A 26754-nucleotide genomic window follows, 5' to 3' on the forward strand; every position below is an offset into this window, starting at 1 on the left:
GGGGGCAGTGTGCAGCAGGGAGCATGTGCAGCTGCCATCTTAATGAGGGGCACTGTGCAGCCCAGTGTGTGTTGCCACCCTGGGCCAGGAAACTCAGGGGAATGTGGGGATTGTCAATCAATCTCCTGTCGCTCGGTAGGATGTATGGAGAGCTTGATTGAAATCTACATAAGTTTAAGAAATAAATTTTAACAACTACTTTTAAACCATATATTTCATATTATGAAATGCATCATACTGTTTTGGTTCAACACAGCCAAGCCCAAAGGTGGAGAAAAGGGGGACTGAAAGTGGGAAAGAGAGAAAGGGGGAGAGAGAAAGGAGAGGGAAAGAGAGACAGAACGAGTGAGAAAGAGAAATAAGAGGAAAAAGAGAGAGAGGGTGGAGAGAAAAGAGGGGAAAAGAGAGAGAGAGAGACAAGGGAAATGGAATGAGAGAGGGAGAGGAAGAGAACGTGGAGGGAAAAAAAGACAGAAAGAGAGACAGAGAAACAGAATCAAAGTGAGAGAAAGAAAACCTGAAAGAGACAAAAACAGCCAGAAGAGTGAGAGAGAGAGAAAGAGAAAGAAAAATGGACTGAAAGAGAGAGACAGAAAAAGTCTGATAGACAAACACCAAGTTGGAGAGAAAACCAGAGAGGGAGAGCTTCCAAGAGAGAGATATAGCAAAGGGGATCAAAGGACATGAAGGGAAAGCAGGAACAAGTTACTGAGTTGGATGACGAGCCATGATCATAATTAGTGGCGGATCAGGCTCGAAGGGCCGAATGGCCTCCTCCTGCTTCTAGTTTCGATGTTTCTATGATCTGACTGAAACATAAAGATTCTTAGGGATTTTTAACATGGCAAACATGACGTGGAGATGCCGGCATTGGACTGGGGTGGGCACAGTGAGAAGTCTCACAACACCAGGTTAAAGTCCAACAGGTTTATTTGAAATCGCGAGCTTTCAGAGCGCTGCTCCTTCCTCTGGTGAGTGAAACATGATGTCTGTGTCGATATGCACGATCTTCTTGGAGATCCTCTCCACTTTGAGCCGGCGGTTTGCAATGTCAGTGGTAGCCATGATGTGGAGATGCCTGCATTGGACTGGGGTAAACACAGTAAGAAGTCTCACAACATCAGGTTAAAGTCCAACAGGTTTATTTGGAATCACGAGCAAAGGCCTATAGTGTGTTAGCATTTATTAACAGGGGGTTTGAGTTTAAGAGCTGTGGGGTTATGCTGCAACTGTACAGGACCTTGGTGAGATCACATTTGGAATATTGTGTGCAGTTCTGGTCACCTGACTATAAGGATGTGGAAGCACTGGAAAGAGTGCAGAGGAGATTTACCAGGATGCTGCCTGGTTTGGAGGGTAGGTCTTATGAGGAAAGGTTGAGGGAGCTTGGGCTTTTCTCTTTAGAGCGGAGGAGGATGAGAGGCAACTTAATAGAGGTTTATAAGATGATGTGGGTGATAGAGTGGACGTTCAGACTATTTCCTCGGGTGGATGTAGCTGTTACTAGGGGGCATAACTATAAGGTTCATGGTGGGAGATATAGGAGGGATGTCCGAGGTAGGTTCTTTACTCAGAGTGGTTGGGGTGTGGAATGGACTGCCTGCTGTGATAGTGGAGTCGGACACTTTAGGAACTTTCAAGCCGTTATTGGATAGGCACATGGAGCACACCAGGATAGGGAGTGGGATAGCTTGATCTTGGTTTCGCACAAAGCTCGGCACAACATCAAGGGCCACTGTGCTGTTCTATGTAACTGCTGCTGGAGGGTCATCAACTCGATGAAGGACGCACTTTGGTCCACCCAAAACTTGATCTTCCAGTGCAAAGATTTGTCCCCAACCGAGTGTTGCAAACTGGCACATTCCAAGGTCCAGGACTACGTGCTGGAGGACGCTCACAAGCCTGGGGCAGCCACCGCAAAGGCACAATGGGGAAAGGCCACCGTTTAAAGCCTTTCAACCAAGGCCGACCAAGGGCCCGGTAACTGTAGAACACCCTCAGGACTGCGCAAAAACAGCACTGTGCAATGAGGAATGTATAGTTTGAAGAACTGAAATATCTTGACCATAAAGTATTGTGACTTTTTTTTTGCAGTTTATAACTATTGGAAATGTTGGCTTGTATTCCTTATTTCAAATTTTTATGAATAAAAGTATATTTCTGAAAAAACCATCCCAATGATTTTGGATATTGTGCTGGTGCGAATCGTTGACATTTCCCTACGTCTTCTGACGTGGTGTAATCAGTAAACTTACAAATTAACAGTAACGTGGGATATCTGCCCAGATTTGGTGGATAAACTATAACACTTGGGAAAGACTTATTAAAGCTTTCCAGCTACGGAGGTGCGTCTTTTAGCTCTTATCGCTGGTGTGGTGGCTCTGAAAAGAGCCGTTGCTGCGAATGGTTTTATTTGAGAGTTTAGCTCATGCCCGCTCCCCCCGGATGCGCCGGGCCAGGTGGATGTCCTTGGGCATGATGGTGACCCGCTTGGCGTGGATGGCGCACAGGTTGGTGTCCTCGAAGAGCCCCACCAGGTAAGCCTCGCTGGCCTCCTGTAGGGCCATGACGGCCGAGCTCTGGAAGCGCAGGTCGGTCTTGAAGTCTTGGGCGATCTCCCGCACCAGGCGCTGGAAGGGCAGCTTGCGGACCAGCAGCTCGGTGGACTTCTGGTAGCGGCGGATCTCTCGCAGCGCCACGGTACCGGGACGGTAGCGGTGCGGCTTCTTCACGCCGCCAGTGGCCGGGGCGCTCTTGCGCGCAGCCTTGGTGGCCAGCTGCTTGCGGGGAGCTTTGCCGCCGGTGGATTTACGCGCTGTCTGCTTGGTCCTCGCCATCCTGCCTTCCTCCTCTTCCCGCTCCCTCCCGAAACTGCGGCTGAAGCCGCCGGCGCTGCTCCTTTTATAGAGCGCAGCCCGCCGCCGGTCGCCGCCGCAACCTCGCTGATTGGTCATCTAGAAGCGGCACCTGATTGGTCCGACAAGCGCCGCCAGCCGATTGGTTCAAGCTTATCCTTCAGCGGACGAATCTGATTGGCTGCTTCCGCGCGTTCCGATTGGATCGTTTTTCAATCCCGGAAGTGAACCTTTCCCAGCCCGGGAAATTCAAAACCCAAAAGGGAAAATGCTGGAAAATTTCAGCAGGTGTGGCAGCATCTGTAAGGAGAGGAAAGAGTTGACGTTTCGAGTCCAGATGACCCTTTGTCAAAGCTGTATTTACCAAGGAAAGATTGCAGCATCCACAGTAATTTGCTTTTATCCGGGAAATCCAAAATTCCTTCCCTTCTCTCAGCCTTTTTCATTCGCCAAACTTTCATTATCTTTGTCCCAAACAAGCGTCCGGCGAAATTCTGATGCCTCCGCCCAACTGACCAGCCATTCTCAGGAATTATAGAATCCCCACAGAGGCCATTCAGCCCATCGAGCCCGCACCAACAACAATCTCACACAGGCCCTGTCCCATAACCCCATGTATTTACCCACTGACACTGAGGGGCAATTTATCATGGCCAATCATCATAACCCACATATCGTTGGACTGTGGGAGGAAACTGGAGCACCCGGAGGAAGCCCACACAGACACGGGGAGAATGTGCAAACCCCACACAGACAGTGACCCAAGGCCGGAATTGAACCCAAGTTCCTGGAGCTGTGAGGCAGCAGTGCTAATCACTGCTACTGTGCTGCACTTCATGGGGGGGGGGGGGGGGGTGGGGGGGGCGGGGCGGGGGGGGCGGTGGTTTCCTTCAATTGTATTTGTTTGGAGATTCTCACCAGACATCCTGGTCACAGTCAGAAGATGAGTTCTTTTTGTGCTGCTCTGTTGCAATTATTTGAACATTTGTGCAATTTATTTTTAATTTATCACCATTGACAATGTGAGTGTTTGTTTCCTTTGATGCATATTTCATGAACTCAATGTATGTCATGCTGAAACTTCCTGTTGCAGGCTGATGTAAGAGTAGCAGTGTGGTTTTATGCCTGGCTTAGTAATCCAGATGCCTCCACAACAGTGGGGGGAATATAAATCTTTTTAATAATCCTGGGATTTTTAAAAGGTAGTCTTACCGTGGTGATGGATGTCCATAAAAACCCATCTGGTTCACTAATGACCTTCAGGGAAGTAAATCTGCTGTCCTTAACCAGTCTGGCCCACATGTGGCTCCAGATCCACAGCAGCAATGTGTTGGGTCTAAACTGACCAAGCGAGCCATCCATTTGTATCAAACTGTGACAGAAATAAGAATAAATCGGATGGGACTACCCTGGCACTGCACACATTGCCCAACTCCCTGTCCTCCTCACTAATATCTGGGGTTTTGCCAACATTAGGAGAGCTCCCAGAGCCTGATATTGTCACCGAATCGTACTTTACTGACAATGTTCCAGGCATCAGCATCCCTGGGTATGTCCTGTCCCACCAGCAGGACAGTCCCACTGGCGGCACTGTTGTATACAGTCACTAGGGAGCTCATAGAATCCTGCAGTGCAAAAGGAGGCCATTTGGCCCATCGAATCTGCACCGACAACAATCCCACCCAGTCCCTATCCCCGCAAGCCCATGTATTTACCCTGCTAATCCCCCTGACTCTAAGGGGCAATTTAGCATGGCCAATTCACCTAACCTGCACATCTTCGGAGTTGCCCTGGGATTCCTTAATGTTGTTTTTTGTCCTCATGATGTCCCATGGCAGCAGATCAAACATGGGTGAGGAAACCCTCTGCTGGTTACTACCACCACCTCGCAGCCCCCACCCACCCGACTCTCTACCTTCAGCTGGTGAATCAGGACTTCTCCCTGTGGAACATCACATGGTCCTAGCACTGAGGGTGGCAAGTATGGAATTAAAATGGGAGTCCCGTTAGCTCATGTGTTAACTCCCATGACTTGCATAAGGAATCAGTGCTTGAAGCTTTCTGCAGGACTCATTGACCATGAGCTCCGTGGTAATTGGTAATTACCTACCAGGTGGAGCTGGCATACCGAACACTTTATAAAAGCAGGCCCCTGAGTGGGTCCGTTATAACATTGTCCTGGTTGGAACCTGTTTGTGTTCAAAAACAGGCTTGTGGTTTTGCTTTACTTTATTTTGTGCAGCTCCTGGAGTTATTATTACTGGAAAGAGGTAAAAGGAACCAGGAATCAGATCCTGCAAGCCCATATCGTTCAGTTTTTGCAATGCCATTTTTTGGGAAACTGGAGCGATACATCGCGAGTATTGAAGACTGGCCACAGGATGCTGAGAGAAGGTGCTTCTTTCGAGCTAACGCTATCGCCAAGTCCTGCTGGGGTACATTATTACTGACTCCTGCTGGGGTACATTATTACTGACTCCTGCTGGGGTACAGTATCATTGATTCCTGCTCGGGTACTGACTCTTCCTGGGGTACTGTATCACAGTCTCCTGCAGGGGTACAGTACCACTATCTCCTGCTGGGGTAGAGAATCAATGTCTCTTGCTGGGGTACAGTATTACTGACTCTTGTTGAGATACAGAATCACTGAGTCCTGCTCGGGTACAGTGTCACTAACTCCAGCTGGGGTACAGTATCTCTGAATCTTCCTGGGGTATAGCATCACTGTCTCCTGCTGGGGTGCAGTATCACTGTCTCCTGCTGGGGCACAGTATTACACACTCCTGCTGGGGCACAGTATTACACACTCCTGCTGGGGTACAGTATCACTGAGTCCTGCTCGGGTACAGTGTCACTGACTCCTGCTGGGGTATAGTATCACTGACTCCAGCTGGGGTACAGTATCACTGTCTCCTGCTGGGCTACAGTATCACTGTCGCCTGCCGGTGCAGTATCACTGTCTCCTGCTGGGGTACTGTATCACAGACTCCTGCTAGGGTACAGAATCATTGTCTCCTGTTGGAGTACAGTATCATTGCCTCTTGCTGGGGTACAGTGTCGCTGACGTCTGCTGGGGTACAGAATCACTGAGTCCTGCTCGTGTACAGTAACATTGTCTCCTGCTGGGGTAGAGTATCACTGTCTCCTGCTGGGGTACAGTATCACTGACTCCTGCTGGGGTACAGTATCACTGACTCCTGCTGGGGTACATTATTACTGACTCCTGCTGGGATACAGAATCACTGAGTCCTGCTCGGGTACAGTGTCACTGACTCCTGCTGGGGTATGGCATCACTGTCTCCTGCCAGTGCAGTACCACTATCTACTGCTGGTATACAGTATCACTGTCTCCTGCTGGGGTATAGTATTACTGACTCCAGCTGGGGTATTGTATCACGGATTCCTGCTGGGGTGCACCATCACTAACCACTGCTGGGGTAGAGCATCACTGTCTCCTGTTGGGGTACAGCATCATTGACTCCTGCTGGGGTACAGTATCACTGTCTCCTGCTGGGCTATGGTATCACTGTTGCCTGCTGGTGCAGTATCACGGTCTCCTGCTGGGGTACAGTATCACTGTCTTCTACTGGGGTACTGTATCACTGACTCTTGATTGGGTACAGAATCATTGTCTCCTGTTGGAGTACAGTATCATTGCCTCTTGCTGGGGTAGTGTCGCTGACGTCTGCTGGTGTACAGTATCACTGACTCCTGCTGGGGTACAGTATCACTGAGTCCTGCTGGTGTACAGTATCACTGACTCCTGCTGGGGTACAGTATCACTGAGTCCTGCAGGGGAACAGTATCAGTGTCTCCTGCCGGGGTACAGTATCACTGACTCTTGCTTGGGTACAGTACCACTGTCTCCTGCTGGGATACAGTGTCACTGAATCCTGCTGGGGTGCAGTATCCCTGAGTCCTGCTGGGGTACAGTGTCACTGACTCCTGCCGGGGTACAGTGTCACTGACTCCTGCTGGGGGACAGTGTCACTGACTCCTGCTGGGATACAGTATCACTGACTCCTACTGGGGTACAGTATCGCTGTTGCCTGCTAGGGTATAGTTTTGCAGAGTCCTGATGGGCTACAGTATCACTGTCTCCTGCTGGGGTACAGTATTACTATCTCATACTGGGGTACAGTACCACTGTCTCCTGCTGGGGTACAGTGTTGCTGACTCCTGCTAGGGTACAGTATCACTGACTGCTGCTGGGGTACAGTAACACTGACTCTTGTCAGGGTACAGTATCACTGTCTCCTGCTGGGGTACAGTATCACTGAATCCTGCTGAGATACAGTATCATTGTCTCATGCTGGGGTACAGTAGCTTTGTCTCCTGTTGGGATACAGTATCACTGACTCCTGCTGGGCTACAGTATCACTGTCTCCTGCCGGGGTGCAATATCACTGTCTCGTCCTGGGGTACAGTATCACTGTCGTCTGCTAAGGTATAGTTTCACTGACATCTCCTGGGCTACCGTATCACTGTCTCCTGCTGGGGTACAGTATCACTGACTCCTGCTGGGTTAGCGTATTATTGACACCTGTTGGGGTAGAGTATTACTGACTGCTGCTGGGCTGCAGCATTACTGACTCCTGCTGGGGTATAGTATCACTGACTCCTGTGGGGCTACAGTACCACTGACTCATGCTCGTTTACAGTCTCACTGACTCCTGCTGGGATACAGTATCACTGACTCCTGTCGGGCTACACTATCGCTGCCTCCTGCTGGGGTACAATCTCGCTGACACCTGGTCACGTACAGTCTCGCTGACTCCTGCTGGGATAGAGCATCACTGACTCCTGCTGGGTTACAGTATAGCTGTCTCCTGCTGGGGTATAGTATCACTGACTCCTGGGGTACAGTCTCACTGACTCCTGCAGGATACAGTACCACTGACTCCTGCTGTGATACAGTATCACTGGCACTTGCTGGGGTACAGTATCACTGACTCCTGCTTGGATAGACTATCACTGTCTCCTGCTGAGATACAGTATCACTGACACTTGCCGGGATACAGTATCACTGACTCCTGCTGGGGTACAGTATCACTGACTCCAGCTGGGATACAGTATCACTGATTCCTGCCAGGATACAGCATCACTGACTCCTGCTGATGTACAGTGTCACTGTCGTCTGCTAAGGTATAATTTCACTGACATCTCCTGGGCTACAGTATCACTGTCTCCTGCTGAAGTACAGTATCACTGACTCCTGCTGGAATACTGTATCAATGACTCCTGCTGGAATACTGTATCACTGTTTCCTGCTGGGGTACAGTATCACTGTCTCCTGCTGGGGTACAGTATCACTGCCTGCTGCTGGGGTACAGTATCACTGTCTCCTGCTGGGGTACAGTATCACTGTCTCCTGCTGGGGTACAGTATCACTGTCTCCTGCTGGGGTATAGTACCATTGACTCCTGCTGGGGTACAGTATCACTAGGTCCTGCTAGGGTACAGTATCATTGACTCCTGCTGGGGTACAGTATCACTGGGTCCTGCTGGGGTACAGTATCATTGACTCCTGCTGGGGTATAGTACCACTGATTCCTGCTGGGGTACAGTATCATTGTCTCCTGCTGGGGTACAGTATCATTGATTCCTGCTGGGGTACAGTATCACTGTCTCCTGCTGGGGTACAGTATCATTGACTCCTGCTTGGGTACAGAATCACTGTCTCCTGCTGGGGTACAGTATCATTGACTCCTGCTTGGGTACAGAATCACTGGGTCCTGCTGGAGTACAGTATCTCTGTCTCCTGCCAGTGTACAGTATCACTGACTCATGCTGGGGTACAGTATTACTGACTTCTGCTGAGAGACAGTATCACTGATACTTGCTGGGAAACAGTATCACTGACATCCTGCTGGGGTAAAGTATCGCTGTTGCCTGCTAACGTATAGTTTCACTGACTCCTGCTGGGCTAGAGTATCACTGACTCCGGCTGGGGTAGCTTATTACTGACTGCTGCCAGGGTACAGAACTGCTGACTCGTGCTGGGTTACAGTATCACTGAATCCTGCTGGGCTACAGTGTCACTGACTGCTGCTGTGGTACAGTCTCACCGACACCTGCGCACGTACAGTTTCACTGACTCCTGCTGGGGTACAATCTCACTGACTCCTGCTGGGGTACAATCTCACTGTCTCCTGCTGGGGTACAGTAACACTGTCTCCTGCTGGGGTACAATCTCACTGTCTCCTGCTGGGGTACAGTAACACTGTCTCCTGCTGGGGTACAGTATCCCTGTCTGCTGCTGGAGCACGCAGTCACTGTTGGTGCAGTGTGTTATTTGATGTGTTTGGTGTTCTGTGGCTGTGATTTACTTGAACTCTGGGCAGCATGGGTGCAATGTGTTATATGAGCTGTTTACCCTGCTGTTGCTGTGCGCTATCTGGACTGTAGGGAGTGGCGTTGTCTTGTTTCCGAGTGTGTCTCGGTGCGGTGTGATTTCTGAATTAACATGGTCCATTTGCAGGGAACCAGTGTTGGTTGATTGCTCACATACGCTGGTCAGCCAGTCACTGCCTGGTCCGACTGCTCAGGGACTGGATCGAATTACACCTCGCAGGCAGAGCGTTGGCCCCTCCGAACACACCTCCCTCCCCCTGTACTGTCCTTTCTACCTGCGGCTGTGAGTCACAGCGTTACCCAGAGATCGCACACAAGGAAGTTGCAGCAAAGCAGGCCAGCCCAGGCAAGAGGGCAAAGTTATCTCTTCAAGCTCTCGATCCAGGCAGTAACCCGACAGCCGGTGACATGGAGACGGATCCGAGGCAGCGGGCAGAGAGCTGGAAAGAGGAATTGATCTGTGCCGTCTGCCTGGAACTGTTCACGGACCCGGTCACTCTGGAATGTGGCCACAATTATTGCCGCTCCTGCATCGTCGGCTGCTGGGAAATGCAGGAGTCGAACTTTTGCCCCGAGTGTTTGGACGTGTTTCCGGAAATAAACCTCAAGTCCAACCGGGCTCTCGCCAAACTGGCGGAGAAAGCCCGGAACCGAGACCGGCACCGCAGGAGAAGAGGCCGGAAATTGTACTGCGACCTGCACCAGGAAGAACTGAAACTCTTCTGCGAAACTGACAAGAAACTCATCTGTGGTATCTGCCGGGACGGGAGGGAACACAAGTACCACAGCTTCATCCCCCTCAACGAGGCTGTGGAGATTTACAAGGTGAATTTAATTATAGGCGCACAGAGCGGGACAGCAAGGGGCCCGTCTTCACCTTGGACAGAACACTGGCTTGGACTCAACTGCAGAGTATCGTGTTCAGTCCTAGGCACCGCGCTTTAGAAAGGATGTGAAGGCATCAGAGAGACAGACAGTGAGGGAGATTGAGAGAATGACAGAGCGATAGACTAAGAGAGACAATGAGAGAGACTGAGAGAACAAGAGAGAGAGAGGTGAGAGACAGAGAGACAGACAGTGAGACAGACAAAGAGAATGAGAGAGAGAGATAATAGACCAAGAGAGACAAGAGAGCTAGAAGTGAGAGAGACTGAGAGAATGACAGAGACAGAGAGAGTGAGAGAGAGAGAGACGGACAGATAGAGATAGTCAGAGAGACAGAGAGAAAGGGGGAGAGGGATACAGAGGGACAGCGAGAGTGACAGAGAGACAATGAAGGGGAGAGTGACACAGAGAGAGAGAGAGAGAGAAACAGTGAAAGTGACAGAGAGAGAGACAGAGAGACAGCGAGTGTGACGGAGAGAAAATGAAGGGGAGAGTAACAGAGAGAGACACAGAGAGAGAGAGAAGGAGAGACACAGAGAGAGAGAGGGAATTCAGCAAACATTGAGGAGAGCAGTTGAAGCGATGAGGAATTTCAGTTGGGTGGATAGATTGGAGCAGTTGGAAGTGTTTTCCTTGTAGAAGAGAAGATTGAGAGACCATTTGATTGAGGTGGTTAAAATTGTCAGGGGGTCTGGACGGAGTGGACGGGAAGGAGCTGTTTCCATTGGCAGAAGAATCAAGAACGAAAGGGCACCGATTACAGGAGAAAGAAGCGATGGAGACGGTGGATGCGGTAACCTGGTCCCTTTAAAGGGGGCAATCCTTTCAGGCCCACATAACCAGGCTGGACCCAATGGAGAGACAGTGTGGGAAGCCAAGCCAATCGGGAGCGAGGGCGCATGTCTTAGGATGATGGGGGAGCGCGAGTTGGAGCCAGGCCGGGGAAGCAATTAGAGACATGCTTTGCAGTTCTAGCAGACCCTTGTTTATTTATATATTTTATATATATGTTTATTTTTGTTAATAAATCAATTATTATTTGAAGCCACAACACGTCGCCTTTGATTTTGGGGGGGGGGGGGCGGGGCACGATAGCATGAGGTAACACTGCTGCCTCACAGCGCCAGGCACGCGGGTTCGATTCCCGGCCTGGATCACTGTCTGCACGTTCTCCTCGTGTCTGTGTGGGTTTCCTCCCGGTGCTCCAATTTCCTCCCACAGTCCGAAAGACGTGCTGGTTAGGTGCATTGTCCATGCTAAATTCTCCCTCAGTGTACCCGAACAGGCACCGGAGTGTGGCGACTAGGGGATTTTCACAGTAACTTCATTGTGGTGTTAATGTAAGCTTACTTGTGACTAATAAATAAACTTTAAAAACATTGAACTTATACTACAGCGGATAAACTGTTTTTCCTCACAGTGACTGGTTAGGACCTGGAATGCGGGTGCCCGAGTGTGTGGCATGTTTGATCATTTCAGTGGGACTTAGCTTATTATCTGAAAAGGGAAAATATGCAGGGTTACGGGAAGAAGGTTAGAGAATGGCACCAGGTAAAGCGCTCCTTTGGGGAGCCAGCACAGACATAATGGGCCGAATGGCCTCTGTCTATGCTGTGATCATTCTTTGTCAGGCAGGGCTAGCTTTGACACCAGTGATCTCACCCCTCACCCCCACAACAACCCTCCAGCTTTGTGCAATGTTAAAAATGTTCCTCTGTTAATTTTTCCTTTGCAGGATAATCTGAAGTTATCCTTGGATTCTGCTGCTAAGAGGAAGGCCACTGTGCTGGAGGCTAAATTTAACCAGAAGCAGAAGATTTCACAAGTGCGGGTAAGGTGCTGATTTTGTTTTTGAACCTCCATTGTGTTCGCATTTTTGACAAATCATTTGTGGGACGTGGGCGTCACTGTCTGGCCAGGATTTGTTATGGAGATGCCGGCCTTGGACTGGGGTAAACAGAGTAAGAAGTTTAACAACACCAGGTTAAAGTCCAACAGGTTTATTTGGTAGCAATTGTGTGGCTTTTGCTACCAAATAAACCTGTTAGACTTTAACCTGGTGTTGTTAAACTTCTTACAAGATTTGTTGCCCATTCCTATTTGCCCGAGGGCAGTTAAGAGACAACCACAGTACTGTGGTTCTGGAGTCACATGTAGAGTCATAGAGATTTACAGCATGGAAACAGGCCTTTCGGCCCAACTTGTTCATGCTGCCCCTTTTTTTTAAACCACTAAGCTACTCCGTATTGTCTGCATTTGGCCTATATCCCTCTATACCCGTGTAACTGTCTAAATGCTTTTTAAAAACCAAAAGTGTACCCGCCTCTACGACTACTTCTGGCAGCTTGTTCCAGACACTCACCACCCTCTGTGTGAAAAAAGTGCCCCTCTGGACCCTTTTGTATCTCTCCCCTCTCACCTTAAACCTATGCCCAATTTTAGACTCCCTTACCTTTGGGAAAAGATATTGACCAGGTAAGGATGGCAGATTTCCTTCCCTAAAGGCCATTTATGAACCAGATGGGATTTTCCAACAATCGCAATGGTTTCATGGTCATCAGTAGATTCTTAATCCCAGATATTTTGATGAATTGAAGTTCCACTATTTGCTGTGATGGGATTCGAACCTGGGTCCCCAGAACATGAGCTGAGTTTCTGGATTAATAGTTGAGCAATAATACCATTAGGCCATCACATCCCCTATGTTGCATCCATTCTAGGGATGTGGGCTTTGCTGGCTGGGTCCAGCATTTACCACCCATCCCTAATTTCCCCTTGAGAAGGTGGTGGCGAGTGGCTTTCCTGAACCCGCTGTGGTCCATGCAGTGTAGGTGCACCCACAGTGCTGTTAGGGAGGGAGTCCCATGGATTTTTGACCCCAGCGACAGTGAGGGAATGTCCGATGAGATCCCGAGTCAGGATGGTGGGTGGTTTGGGAGGGCCGGACCTCCCGGTGGTGGTATTCCCATTGACGATGCTGTTCTACATTCTCACCGCGCAGGAACAGTCCCGCAATCTGCAGATCCACATCAGGTACGAGTTTGCTAAAATGCACCGGATTCTGAACGAACAGGAGCAGCGTTTAAGCAGAGACCTGCAGGAGCAGGAGGGGAAGATCTTAGAAGACATGCGTGAGAATCTGCGGGGGATTCAGGAAGTTCTGGATTCTATCGAGCGGGTGCTGGCGGAGTTTCAGGCTAAACTGGATCAACCAGACATATTAAACATTCTCAAGGTAAAGCGAGCAATTTAACTTTAGCGCAATGGCACCCGGCTGTGTGAAGTTAACCGATCTGAAAGTATTTATTTTTATTCATGGGTGTCACTGGTTGGATGCCCATCCCTGAAGGCAATCATCCAACCACTTAAATATATAACAGTGGACCCATTGAAACTTACAAAATTGTTACAGGGCGAGCTGTGCTAATGTGGATAGGATGTTTCCCCTGGCTAGTGGGATGGTAGAGAGGGGAATTTAGAGCTAGGGGACAGAGTCAACCAAATTGCTGTGGCTTTGAAGTCAGATGTAGGTCAGACTGGGTAAAGACGGCAGATTTCCTTCCCTAAAGCACATTAGTGAACCAGATGGGTTTATAACGACAATTCACAATGGTTTCATGGTCATCATTAGACTTTTAATTCCAGATTTTTATTGAATTCAATATGGCACGGTGGCACCGTGGTTAGCGCTGCTGCCTCACAATGCCAGGGACCCGGGTTCAATTCCAGCCTTGGGTCACCGTCTGTGCGGAGTTTGCACATTCTCCCCATGTCTGCGTGGGGAGAATGTGCTCCCGGGTGCTCCGGTTTCCTCCCATACTCCAAAGATGTGCAAGTTAGGTGGATTGACCATGCTAAATTGTCCCTTAGTGTCAGGAGGACTAGCAGGATAAACATGTGAGGCTATGGGGATAGGGCCTGGGTGGGATTATTGTTGGTGCAGGCTCAATGGGCCAAATGGTCTCCTTCTGCACTGTAGGGATTCTATGATTCACCGTCTGTCGTGGTGGGATTCGAACCCGAGTCCGCAGAGCATTACCCATGGTCTCTGGATTACTAGCCCATCGACAATACCACTCCGCCACTGCCTCCCCACCTCGAAGGGATAGCTTATCCTGCTCTGTGTGTCCGTTGGGGGAAGCTATCCAGTATCGCTGAGGGATGTCTCATGAAGGTGCATTTCCAGTTCCTCTGTGATGCCCTCTGAAGTCGAATAGGCAACTAATATTTACCAGTCGGATTCCAAATTGTTCCAGGCTGGCTTGTGGAGTCAATGTGAGACTCACTGGACTAACTCTTCTCGAGGAAAGCCTGTAATGTGCCATTCACCATATTTAACATCATCAATGAAGTCATTCAGTGGTATCATTTCTTTGTCTGTGGCATGGTGAGTAACATCCCTACCTCTGGACAGAAGCTCTGACTTGCAGTCCCTGCCGGGGATGGAAGCAGCATTCAGGAGAAATTGAGGAAACTGGGCCTGTATTCTCTGGAGTTTTGAAGATTGAGAGGTGATTATAATGTCCTAACTATGTTACATAGAACATAGAACAGTACAGCACAGAACAGGCCCTTCGGCCCACGATGTTGTGCCGACCTTCATCTGAAACCAAGATCAAGCTATCCCACTCCCTACCATCCTGGTGTGCTCCATGTGCCTATCCAATAACCGCTTAAATGTTCCTAAAGTGTCTGACTCCACTATCACTGCAGGCAGTCCATTCCACACCCCAACCACTCTCTGCGTGAAGAACCTACCTCTGATATCCTTCCTATATCTCCCACCATGAACCCTATAGTTATGCCCCCTTGTAATAGCTCCATCCACCCGAGGAAATAGTCTTTGAACGTTCACTCGATCTATCCCCTTCATCATTTTATAAACCTCTATTAAGTCTCCCCTCAATCTCCTCCGCTCCAGAGAGAACAGCCCCAGCTCCCTCAACCTTTCCTCATAAGACCGACACTCCAAACCAGGCAGCATCCTGGTAAATCTCCTCTGCACTCTTTCCAGCGCTTCCACATCCTTCTTATAGTGAGGTGACCAGAACTGCACACAATATTCCAAATGCGGTCTCACCAAGGTCCTGTACAGTTGCAGCATAACCCCACGGCTCTTAAACTCCAACCCCCTGTTAATAAAAGCTAACACACTATATGCCTTCTTCACAGCTCTATCCACTTGAGTGGCAACCTTTAGAGATCTGTGGATATGGACCCCAAGATCTCTCTGTTCCTCCACAGTCTTCAGAACCCTACCTTTGACCCTGTAATCCACATTTAAATTTGTCCTACCAAAATGAATCACCTCACATTTATCAGGGTTAAACTCCATTTGCCAATTTTCAGCCCAGCTTTGCATCCTATCTATGTCTCTTTGCAGCCTACAACACCCCTCCACCTCATCCACTACTCCACCAATCTTGGTGTCATCAGCAAATTTACTGATCCACCCTTCAGCCCCCTCCTCTAAGTCATTAATAAAAATCACAAAGAGCAGAGGACCAAGCACCGATCCCTGCGGCACTCCGCTAGCAACCTGCCTCCAGTCCGAAAATTTTCCATCCACCACCACCCCCTGTCTTCGATCAGATAGCCAGTTACCTATCCAATCGGCCAACTTTCCCTCTATCCCACACCTCCTTACTTTCATCATAAGCTGACCGTGGGGGACCTTATCAAACGCCTTACTAAAATCCATGTATATGACATCAACCGCCCTACCTTCATCAACACACCTAGTTACCTCCTCAAAAAATTCTATCAAATTTGTGAGGCACGATTTGCCCTTCACAAATCCGTGCTGACTATCCCGGATTAATCCGCATCTTTCTAAATGGTCGTAAATCCCATCCCTAAGGACCTTTTCCATCAATTTACCAACCACCGAAGTCAGACTAACCGGTCTATAATTACCAGGGTCATTTCTATTCCCTTTCTTAAACAGAGGAACAACATTTGCCACTCTCCAGTCCTCTGGCACCATCCCCGTGGACAGCGAGGACCCAAAGATCAAAGCCAAAGGCTCTGCAATCTCATCCCTCGCCTCCCAAAGAATCCTAGGATACATTTCATCAGGCCCAGGGGACTTATCGACCTTCAGTTTATTCAAAACTGCCAATACATCCTCCCTCCGAACATCTATTTCCTCCAGCCTATTAGCCTGTAACACCTTCTCTTCCTGAAAAACATGGCCCCTCTCCTTGGTGAACACTGAAGAAAAGTATTCATTCATCACCTCGCCTATCTCTACTGATTCCATACACAAGTTCCCACCACTGTCCTTGACCGGCCCTAACCTCACCCTGGTCATTCTTTTATTCCTCACATAAGAGTAAAAAGCCTTGGGGTTTTCCTTGATCCGACCCGCCAAGGACTTCTCATGTCCCCTCCTAGCTCTCCTCAGCCCCTTTTTCAGCTCATTCCTTGCTAACTTGTAACCCTCAATCGAGCCATCTGAACCTTGTTTCCTCATCCCTACATAAGCTTCCCTCTTCCTTTTCACAAGACATTCCACCTCTTTTGTGAACCACGGTTCCCTCACTCGGCCATTTCCTCCCTGCCTGACAGGGACATACCTATCAAGGACACCCAGTATTTGTTCCTTGAAAAAGTTCCACTTTTCATCAGTGCCTTTCCCTGACAGTTTCTGTTCCCATCTTATGCCCCCTAATTCTTGCCTAATCGCATCATAATTACCTCTCCCCCAATTGTAAGCCTTGCCCTGCCGTCCGGCCCTATCCCTCTCCATTGCAATAACAAAAGACACCGAATTGTGGTCACTATCTCCAAAGTTCTCTCCCACAACCAAATCTAACACTTGGCCCGGTTCATTTCCCAGTACCAAATCCAATGTGGCCTCACCCCTTGTCGGCCTATCCACATATTGTGTCAGGAAACCCTCCTGCACACACTGCACAAAAAGTGCCCCATCCAAACTATTTGACCTACAAAGGTTCCAATCAATATTTGGAAAGTTAAAGTCCCCCATGACAACTACCCTGTGACCCCCACACGTATCCATAATCTGCTTAGCAATTTCTTCCTCCACATCTCTATTACTATTTGGGGGCCTATAGTAAACTCCTAGCAACGTGACCGCTCCTTTCCTGTTTCTAACTGCAGCCCATATTACCTCAGTGTGCATATCCCCCTCAAAGTGCTTTTCCGCAGCCGTTAAACTATCCTTGATTAACAATGCTACTCCTCCACCTCTTTTACCAGCTTCCCTACACTTACTGAAACATCTATACCCCGGAACGTCCAGCAACCATTCCTGTCCTTGTTCTACCCACGTCTCCGTAATGGCCACAACATCGTAGTCCCAAGTAGCAATCCACGCCCCAAGTTCATCCACCTTGTTCCGGATGCTCCTTGCATTGAAGTAGACACACTTCAACCCATCTTCCTGTCTACCGGTACCCACCCTTGACCTTGATACCTTCCCCAATATCTCACCACCCTCAACACTGACTTCCGGACTACAACTCCTTTTCCCACTCCCCTGACAAATTAGTTTAAATCCCCCTGAAGAGCCGTAGCAAATTTCCCTCCCAGGATATTGGTGCCCCTCTGGTTCAGGTGCACCCCGTCCTGTTTGTAGAGGTCCCACCTTCCCCAGAACGTGTTCCAATTATCCACGTATCTGAAACCCTCCCTCCTGCACCATCCCTGCAACCACATGTTTAAGTGCACTCTCTCCCTGTTCCTCAACTCGCTATCACGTGGCACTGGTAGCGTACCAGAGATGACCACATGTTTTGTCTTTGCTCTCAGCTTCCAGCCCAGCTCCCGAAATTCCTGTTTTAAATCCCCGTCCCTTCTCTTACCTATGTCGTTGGTACCAATGTGTACCACGACTTGTGACTGTTTCCCCTCCCCCTTAAGAATCCGGAAAACACGGTCCGAGACGTCACGGACCCTGGCATCCGGTAGGCAACAAAGCATCCTCGAGTCTCTTTTGCTGCCACAGAACCTCCTATCTATCCCTCTAACTAATGAGTCCCCAATAACTATTGCCCTCCCGCTCTCCTCCTTACCCTCCTGAGCCACAGGGACGGACTCAGTGCCGGAGATCCTCTCACTGCGGCTCACCACTGGTATGTCGTCCCCCTCAACTGCATCCAAAGCGGAATACTTATTGCTAAGGGGAACGACCACAGGGGATCCCTGCACCGACTGCTTCCTCCCAGCCCCTCTCACCGTCACCCATCTATTTTCATTCCGCGGAGTAACTGTATCCCTGAAGCTTCTGTCTATGGCCATCTCTGCATCCCTAATGATCCTAAGTTCCTCCAACTCCAGCTCCAGTTCCCTTACACGGTTTTGGAGGAGCTGCAGATGGATGCACTTCTCACAGGTATAATCAGCAGGGACACTGACGTCGTCCCTCACCTCGAACATAGTGCAAGAGGAACATTGCACTGCCTTCACACCCATCCCCTCTAGATACCTTGCCAGTACCAGGTAGAAACAGCAAAAAATGAATTAACTCACCCCTGCTCGCCCTTTCTGCCTAAGCCCTGTGAGCCAAAGCCCTACAGCTTTCACTCTGCCTCCTGCTCACTCTGCTGCCCGCTAACGACGCTGCCCGCTCAAAAGTGCGGCCTACTTTTAAACCCTCCAAAAACCTTCCCAGACTCCTGCTGGGCCCACTTCCTGTTTTAAAAAAAAAACCTCCGATTTCTTTACACAAATTTAACTTAAAATAAATAAATAAATGTAGTGAACAAACCAACTGCCTTCTCCTCAGCCTGGTCCTGTGGAACAATGATGTTAGGGTGTTGTGGGTTCTAAACAAAATGAAAAAGGTGTGGTTTGCACGTGTAGATTCAAAGTAGCACACAATAGGTTTATTGAAAAGCTGCTCTCTGCACAGAACAGAAAATGAAACTAACCAACAGCCTGTGAAACACCCCAATGACATCACCATTACATCATGTGACCAGCTCTTAAAGCAATCATGCAATCACTTAAATACGTAACAGTGGACTCATTGAAACTTAGAAAATTCTTATAGAGCATGCCATGTCAATGTGGATAGGATGTTTCCCCTGGCTGGTGGGGTTGGGGAGGAGGGGGGGTCTAGAACTAGGAGACTGAGTCTCAGAATAAGGAATAGGCTGTTTAGGATTGAAATTAGGAGGAATTTCTTTCTCAGAGTGTGGTGAATCTCTGGGACTCCCTGCCCCAGAGGGCTGCAGAAGCTCAGTCACTGAATATGTTCAAGATAGAGATGGTGTTGAGTTATATAATGAGATTGATAAGGGGAGGCAGTGGCGTAGTGGTACTGTCACTGGGCTAGTAACCCAGAGACTCAGGATGATGCTCTGGGGATCTGGGTTCAAACCCCATCATGGCAGACGATGAAATTTGAATTCAATAAAAATCTGGAATTAAAAGTCTACTGATGACCATGAAACCATTGTTGGTTGTTGTAAAAACCCATCTAGTTCACTAGTGTCCTTTAGGGAAGGAAATCTGCTGTCCTTACCCCGTCTGGCCTACATGTGACTCCAGAGTCACAGCAATGTGATTGACTCTTAACTGCCTCTCTGAAATAGACCAAATGAGACACTCAATTCAAGGGGCAATTAGGGAAGGGCAACAAATGCTGGTCCAGCCAGCGACATCCTCATCCCATGAATAATATTTTAAAAGATAATTGAATGGCAGAGCAGGCCCGATGGGCTGGATGGCCCATTCCTGTTCCTATGATGTTTGTGATGCAGATCAGTGTGTTGCTCTCCAGCCTGAGAATTATTTCCCATGATTTCCCAAAGGAATGAGTGTGAGTGTGTATGGGAGAAAGTGTGAGAGAGAGTGTGTGTGCGTGTGTGAGAGAGAGAGAGTGAGTGTGAGTGTGTGTGTGTGTGTGTGTGAGAGAAAGAGAGAGTGAGTGTGTGTGTGTGAGAGAGAGTGAGTGTGAGTGTGTGTGTGTGTGTGTGTGTGAGAGAGAGAGAGAGAGTGAGTGTGAGTGTGTGTGTGTGTGTGTGAGAGAGAGAGAGAGAGTGAGTGTGAGTGTGTGTGTGTGTGTGTGTGAGAGAGAGAGAGAGAGAGTGTGAGAGTGTGTGAGTGAAGATAGGTTATGAAGAAGAGTTGGTACTCCAGCAAAGGGGAACTAATCCCGGACAACATTGGCTCTTGCTGAATTCAGCTGGTGGTTATGTGTTCTACACTCATCATTTCTGAGAAGTAGCTGTGGGACAGATAATCCAGTGTTACATTTATTTTCGCTGCTGAAGGGGGGCATTTGGAAGGTTGTTTGGAATGTTAGGTGTTGGTGTTGGACCTGACTTGAACCATGTTCTCTTTGGGTGCAATGCCAGTACTTCTCATCCTATTCACCACTGCCCCCCCCACCCCCAACACCTACATTTTCCTTATTTGCTGCATCGAGCCAATCTAGCGGCCTCTTGTCCTTCCAGATGGTAGCGATCATGGTTTTGGAAGGCAACGTTAACGCAGCCTTGGTGAGTTGCTGCAGGGCATAATGTAGCTGGTACACACGGCTGCCACTGTATGTCGGTGGTGGAGGGAGTGAGTGTTTGTAGATGTGGTGCCAATCAAGCGGGCTGTTTTGTCCTGGATCCTGGATGGTGTCGAGCTTCTTGAGTGTTGTTGGAGCTGCACCCATCCAGGCAAGTGGGGAGTATTCCATCACACTCCTGACTTGTGCCTTGTAGATGGTGGACAGACTTTGGGGAGTCAGGAGGTGGGTTACTCAACACAAGATTCCTAGCCTCTGACTTGCTCTGGTAGCCACCGTATTTCTTTGGCTAGTCCAGTTCAATTTCTGGTCAAAGTTAACCCTAAGATGGGGAGGGGGTGAAGTGGGTGTGGGGAGGGGTGGGGGGGGCATGGGGGCAATGTGGGGAGGGTGTGATCAGCGATGGTTATACCACTGGATGTCAAAGGGAGATGGTTAGATTTTCTCTTGTTGGAGAGGGCCGTTGCCTGGCACTTGTGTGGCGTGAATGTTACTTGCCACTTCTCAGCCCAAGCCAGGATGTTGTCCTGGTTTTGTTGCGTTTGGACGCAGAGGGAGAACAGAGTTAACATTTTCGGTGCGATCTTAGTGGCCGTTCATGCCACGCTCCCGCTGCAGCGAGGTCAGGGAATTTGGCATCCAGACAAATCTCCATTCACTGCAGCGGGATGGGAAAATCCTGCCGGCGTGAATGGCCGTAACATTCCGACCTTTGAGTCTAATATGACTCTACCCTGGGACTGTTTCCAGGTCTGTTTTTAAATTGGCGAAATTCCAGATACAGGTTTACGTGGAATTTTCTGGGTTCTTATTCCGTTTTAAACTGACTGATAAATGTAGACGTGTATCTGTTTTTATTCCAGGAGGAAGGCTGCTGGAACACCAGGTGCGATATTCCATTTCTTGTTTCAAATAATAAAAAACACACCAGACTTTAAAAAAAAATAAAAGGAAATATTTCTGCAATGACCAACATTTGTGTTTGCAGTTTCAGTGAAAAACGTGAGTCTATGGCGTTGGTGGACAAGGAACTCCCACTGGGGATATTCAGAGGCCCCTTGCAATATATAGCGTGGAAAGAAATGATGGATTCCATCAGCCCTGGTACAGAGATTTAAATGTTCTCAATTGCCTCCTTAAGGGGTGATGTTGATATAGTGATAATAGCTTAATGTGTCACGCCGTGATCGTATAATGGTTAGTATTCTGCGTTGTGGCCACAACAGCCTTGGTTCAAATCCAAGTCACGGAATTGATCGTATGCATTGCTTTAGGGTGGCACGGTGGCACAGTGGTTAGCACTGCTGCCTCACAGTGCCAGGGACCCGGGTTCGATTCCCGGCTTGGGTCACTGTCTGTGTGGAGTCTGCATGTTCTCCCCGTGTCTGCATGAGCTTCCTCCGGGTGCTCCGGGTTTCCTCCCACAGTCTGAAAGACATGCTGGTTAGGTGCATTGGCCGTGCTAAATTCTCCCTCAGTGTACCCAAACGGATGCCGGAGTTTGGCAGCTAGGGGATTTTCACAGTAACTTCATTGCAGTGTTAATGTAAGCCTACTTGTGAAACTAATAAATTATAAATGATCTTATTTATAATATCACTGGACTAGAATCACTGGACTAGAAACCCTGCTAGGGCGACACGGTGGCACAGTGGTTAGCACTGCCGCTTCACAGCTCCAGCGACCCGGGTTCGATTCCGGCCTTGGCTGACTGTCCGTGTGGAGTTTGCACATTCTTCCCGTATCTGCATGGGTTTCCTTCGGGTGCTCCGGTTTCCTCCCACAGTCCGAAAGATGTACAGGTTCAGTGGATTGGCCATGCTAACTTGCCCCCTTAGTGTCCCAAGATGTGTAAGTTAGGTGATAAATGTGTGGGGTTAGGACGGGGGAGTGGGTCTGGATCCAACATGTCCTGGAATCAAGGAAAGAAGACTTTGTCAGGGAGTCGGTGCAGACTCGAAGGGCCGAATGGTCTCTTCTGAGCTGTAGATTCTATAATTATACGCCCTGGTACATGGACTTACACCACATTGAAACAGCTAAATTCAATGAATTCAAAGTAGGGGGGAGTGGAGCAAGTGGATTTTAATGGAGGAAATGTGAGTCTAGTTTTGGGCCTTAAAAAAGATAAAACAGACGTATTTTCCAAATGGTGAGAAGGTTGGGGGTTCAAAGCCATTAGCGGGTTGGGGTGGGGGGGCGCGGGGCAGGTACCTATTTTGTGACAATTCAATTAACCAATTCAAATAAATCAAATAAACTGAGAGAGAAATCAGAGGGGCAGCTCCTTAAAGGGACACCATCTGAGCCATAAAGAAAATCACAAATCAGACATCAAACCAAAGTGTGATTAAAATGGTCAGTAAGGCATCCCAGCTGTGGTAGAGGGGTAGACAGTCAGGTCGGAGAGCACCCTCGGTCGCCCGCTGCCTGGACCTGTTTATGGCGAGTTTGACCAGGTCCGGGAGCAGGTTCATGAGGAGGTCCCTCCGCCTTCCCCGTCCCCCCTCCACTGCTGGTGCCCATAGATCAGAAGCGTGGGATGAAGTTCAATCAAATCTGTAATGAAAGGCTTTTTAAGAAGACAAAAAGGCCGACCTTACCTGGTCTGCCCTTCATTTGACCCACAGTAATATGGTTGACTCTTAACTGCTCCTATGAAATGTCCCGAGTGAGACACTCAGTTCAAGGGCAATTAGGGACGGACAATGAATGCTGACCCAGCCAGAGACGCCCACATTGCATGAATGAGTCAAAATAGAATAGCTTTCGCAGGGATGGATGGTCCACTCATGATTTGGTGAAAGTTTCCCATGGTGTTGGGTCCATCTTAGAAGAGAGCTGACTTCATGAGTTCTCATTCGCCGAATCTCAGAATTGTTACGAGGGAGGCCATTCAGCCCATCGTGTTGGCACCAGCTCTACAAATGAGCATCATGACCTAGTGCCATTCTCCTGCCTTTTCCCCCCCGTAACCCCCGCACATTGTTTCGATTCCAATAATGATCTAATTCCCTCTCAAATGCCTGGATTGAACCTGCCTCCGCCACACTGCCAGGCAGCGCATTCCAGACCCCAACCACTCGCTGGGTGGATAAAGTTTTTTCTCACATCACATTTGCTTCTTTTACAAATCTCTTTAAATCTGTGCCCTCTCGATCTCGATCCTTTTACGAGCTGGAACAGTTTCTCCCGATCTACTCTGTCCGGCCCCTTCATGATTTTGAACATCTCTATCAAATCTCCTCTTAGCCTCTTCTGTCCAAGGGGAACAGTCCCGACCTCTCCAATCTATCCTCGTAACTGAAGTTTCTCATCCCTGGAACCATTCTTGTAAACCTTTGCCCTCTCTCCAACGCATTCACATCCTTCCTCTAATGCAGCACCCAGAACTGTACACAATACTCCAGCTGAGGTCAAACTAGTGTTTCAGTAGATGAATAAAGTGATTTGTTCTGATTTTTAAACAAGTATCTTTTGGTCCCTCAGTGCCAGCCGCTCTGACTCTGAATCCAAAGACAGCGAATCCCTGGCTCATCCTGTCCGAGAACCTGTCCAGTGTCAAGATGGGGGAGCAGCGGCAAATGCTGGAAGACACACCCCAGAGATTTGACCGCTGCGCCTGCGTCCTGGGAGCGGAGGGATTCACGTCAGGGAGGCACTACTGGGACGTGGAGGTGGGGGACAAAACCGAGTGGGACCTGGGGGTGGCCAAAAGGTCCTGCGCCAGGAAAGGGAGGATCAAACGGATGCCCGAGGATGGCTACTGGAGACTGAGCCTGCGGACCGGGGGCGAATACAAGGCCTTCAGCACACCTCCCACCCACCTGAGCCTGAGTGTGAACCCCCGAAAGATCGGGGTGTACCTGGACTACGAGGGGGGACAGGTTTCGTTCTACAATGCGGGCGACATGTCCCACCTCCACACTTTCACCGACGCTTTTGACGAAAAACTCTACCCCTATTTCTGTCCCTGCCTGAGTGACGGGGGGAGGAACACAGGGCGAATGAAAATCTGCCACTTTAACCAAGATCCGGAACAGGAATTCTCCAGGACTCCTTCGATGGCATCTTCCAGCATTGGAACCTCTACCACATAGAAGGACAAGTGTTATATACTTGTCCCTTTTAGCTCAGCCTGGAGTCCGCCGTAGTAATGTACACATAGAAGTGATGCACTGTGATGTAGAGTGGGAAGTCGGTATGGGAGAGAACACCCCGCAATAAAGTTACATTCGAGTGCTCCGGAGTGTCAATCTCCAAAACTGGCGACGAGGATAAATGGACGTGCACTTGCTTAACCACTCGGAAGAAGAGGTTTAAGCAAAGAAAAGACAGAAGACGGGAAAACTTTCATACATACTTTGCTGTCTATGGGGAAAATCAGTTGGCTAACATAGCTCTGAGTAGAAGATACTCTGAAAACATAGCTGGCTAGTAAATGACAGCTCAAGTTAATGCCTTGGGTAAATAAGAAAACTGGGGTAGCAGCCAAAACCATGGTTGCAAAATACACATAAATATGACGGGGGGGGGGTTTCGGCATCGCTGGAGCTTTTAATGAGAACATGGAGCTCTTACACAGAACATTTCGATTATTTTCGCTGGTGACAAAATAGATGAAGACATTATGGCGCCTACTTTCCAGAGCGTGGTGGGAGGTACAATGTTCGATATCCTCCTCAGTCTTGTGCAACCGGATAAACCAGGCACTGTAAAACGTACCAGCAACTTGTGGGAATTTTACCACCACATTTTTCACCAAAATCCCTGGTGATTGCAGAGCATTTTAGATTCTGTAGAAGAAACCAGGAGCTGGGGGAATCAATCGCACAATTTGTTGCAGTGCTTAAGAATGCAGAATAAGAATTTGGAGACGTGCGTAATGATACCATCAGTGACAGACTTGTTTGTGGTCTATGGGACAAAGCAACACAGAAACATTTTGTTAACTGAGGGTAATCTCACTCTGCAGAAAGCCTTTGACGTCACTGTTTCTGTGGAGCTGGCTGCAAAGGGAGCCCAGCAATTGAATTCATCCACTCGGTTGCACGCGTTGTCTGTTGAATCGATATCCTAAGCCATCAGGGCCTGTACATGTTACCGGTGTGCAAAGCTGGGGCATTCTGCTGCTGAATGCCGGTGTAAAGACATGGAGGTGGGGGGAGGGGCGATTTTACCACTTTGCCGCACCCATCGATGGGCAGGACGAGCCGGGAAAACCACGTTAAAGCCGAGAAATCAGTTTCGCGCCCGGTTTCTCGGCTCCTGTGATCTTATCGGCACAGGATATCCAGCTCATTCATTTCCAGAGAGAGGCTGAATATATTATTGAAATATATTTATTTAAGTGTATTTGACGAGCTCGGGACGCAATCGTCTGGGCTCACCTGCCTTTGTGACCTCACCGGGAGAGGTTCTTTCTGGCAAGGATCACGCATTGGACCCACGAACAGGGACCAGTCGCGATGGCCTCGCTGGTGGAACCGGAAGCCATTGAGGCCTGCCCAGGGGGTCGAGGGTGAGGGTGCCCCTTGGACAGTGCCAGCCTGGCACTCTGGCACTGCCCACTGGGCATCTTGACACTGCCCACCGAGCAGTGTCAGGAGTTGGGTCCTGAGGGGGGGGGCTATGGGGTGGTGCCTATGGAGGGGGAGGCCTGGAGGGTGTGGGGCCATGCTGGGGAAGGCCAATTGGATAGGGAGGGGGTCCCACTCCAACACTACATCGCAATCGGTGGGAGAGGGAGGGGCCTGCTTCCACTCTTCATTGTGATCAGTGGGGGAGGGGGGCAATCGGCCTCGGCGGTGGGGGGCACGATATTTCCGGGTGGTATGGTGCTCACAATTGGCGGCGGGCCCCTGCAATCGCTGGTGGGGGGGAGGGGGGAGGCTGGGCCGAGGCCAGCTGCAGCAGCAGAGGCCTGACATGTCTCTCTCTCAGACCCAACAGGCCTCAGCTGGTTGTCATTGCGCGTGTGCAGCCACAGAGGTCTGCACTTGCGCAATAGCGCCCTCTGCTGGTAAAGCTGGCTTGCTGGTGATTTAAACCCTGTCCCTTCCCAGACAGGCAAGGATTGGTTTAGCCTATTCTTTCATGCATTGAGTGCATAAACTTCTGGACTTGAACCCGCCCAAAAAATGAATGAGAAACTCTCCCATTTTCTAGCCC

General features: G+C 49.3%; 2 protein-coding genes across 2 annotated transcripts; one reads left to right on the top strand and one right to left on the bottom strand.

The window, feature by feature from the left end:
• Positions 1-2426: 2426 nt before the first annotated feature.
• Positions 2427-2837, bottom strand: LOC144497844 (histone H3-like). Its single transcript, XM_078219284.1, has one exon. The coding sequence runs from the start codon at positions 2835-2837 to the stop codon at positions 2427-2429; it is 411 nt and encodes a 136-aa protein (XP_078075410.1).
• A 6473-nt stretch (positions 2838-9310) lies between these two features.
• Positions 9311-25068, top strand: LOC144496908 (zinc-binding protein A33-like). Its single transcript, XM_078217523.1, has 6 exons — positions 9311-10034; positions 11830-11925; positions 13096-13329; positions 21447-21469; positions 21572-21687; positions 24073-25068. Exons 1-6 carry the CDS (start codon positions 9618-9620, stop codon positions 24681-24683), a joined length of 1497 nt encoding a protein of 498 aa, XP_078073649.1. The 5' UTR covers positions 9311-9617; the 3' UTR covers positions 24684-25068.
• The last annotated feature ends 1686 nt before the right edge of the window (positions 25069-26754 follow it).

The sequence above is a fragment of the Mustelus asterias genome, chromosome 8, assembly GCF_964213995.1.
Source record: "Mustelus asterias chromosome 8, sMusAst1.hap1.1, whole genome shotgun sequence".
NCBI lineage: Eukaryota > Metazoa > Chordata > Chondrichthyes > Carcharhiniformes > Triakidae > Mustelus > Mustelus asterias.

Excerpts from the sequence above, each read along its gene's own strand:
- LOC144497844 (XM_078219284.1), bottom strand. The coding sequence starts at position 2,837 with ATGGCGAGGACCAAGCAGACAGCGCGTAAATCCACCGGCGGCAAAGCT.
- LOC144496908 (XM_078217523.1), top strand. The coding sequence starts at position 9,618 with ATGGAGACGGATCCGAGGCAGCGGGCAGAGAGCTGGAAAGAGGAATTG. Across the intron at positions 21,470-21,571 it reads GAAGGCTGCTGGAACACCAG|TTTCAGTGAAAAACGTGAGT; the intron begins GTGCGATATTCC and ends TTGTGTTTGCAG. Across the intron at positions 21,688-24,072 it reads GATGGATTCCATCAGCCCTG|TGCCAGCCGCTCTGACTCTG; the intron begins GTACAGAGATTT and ends TTGGTCCCTCAG.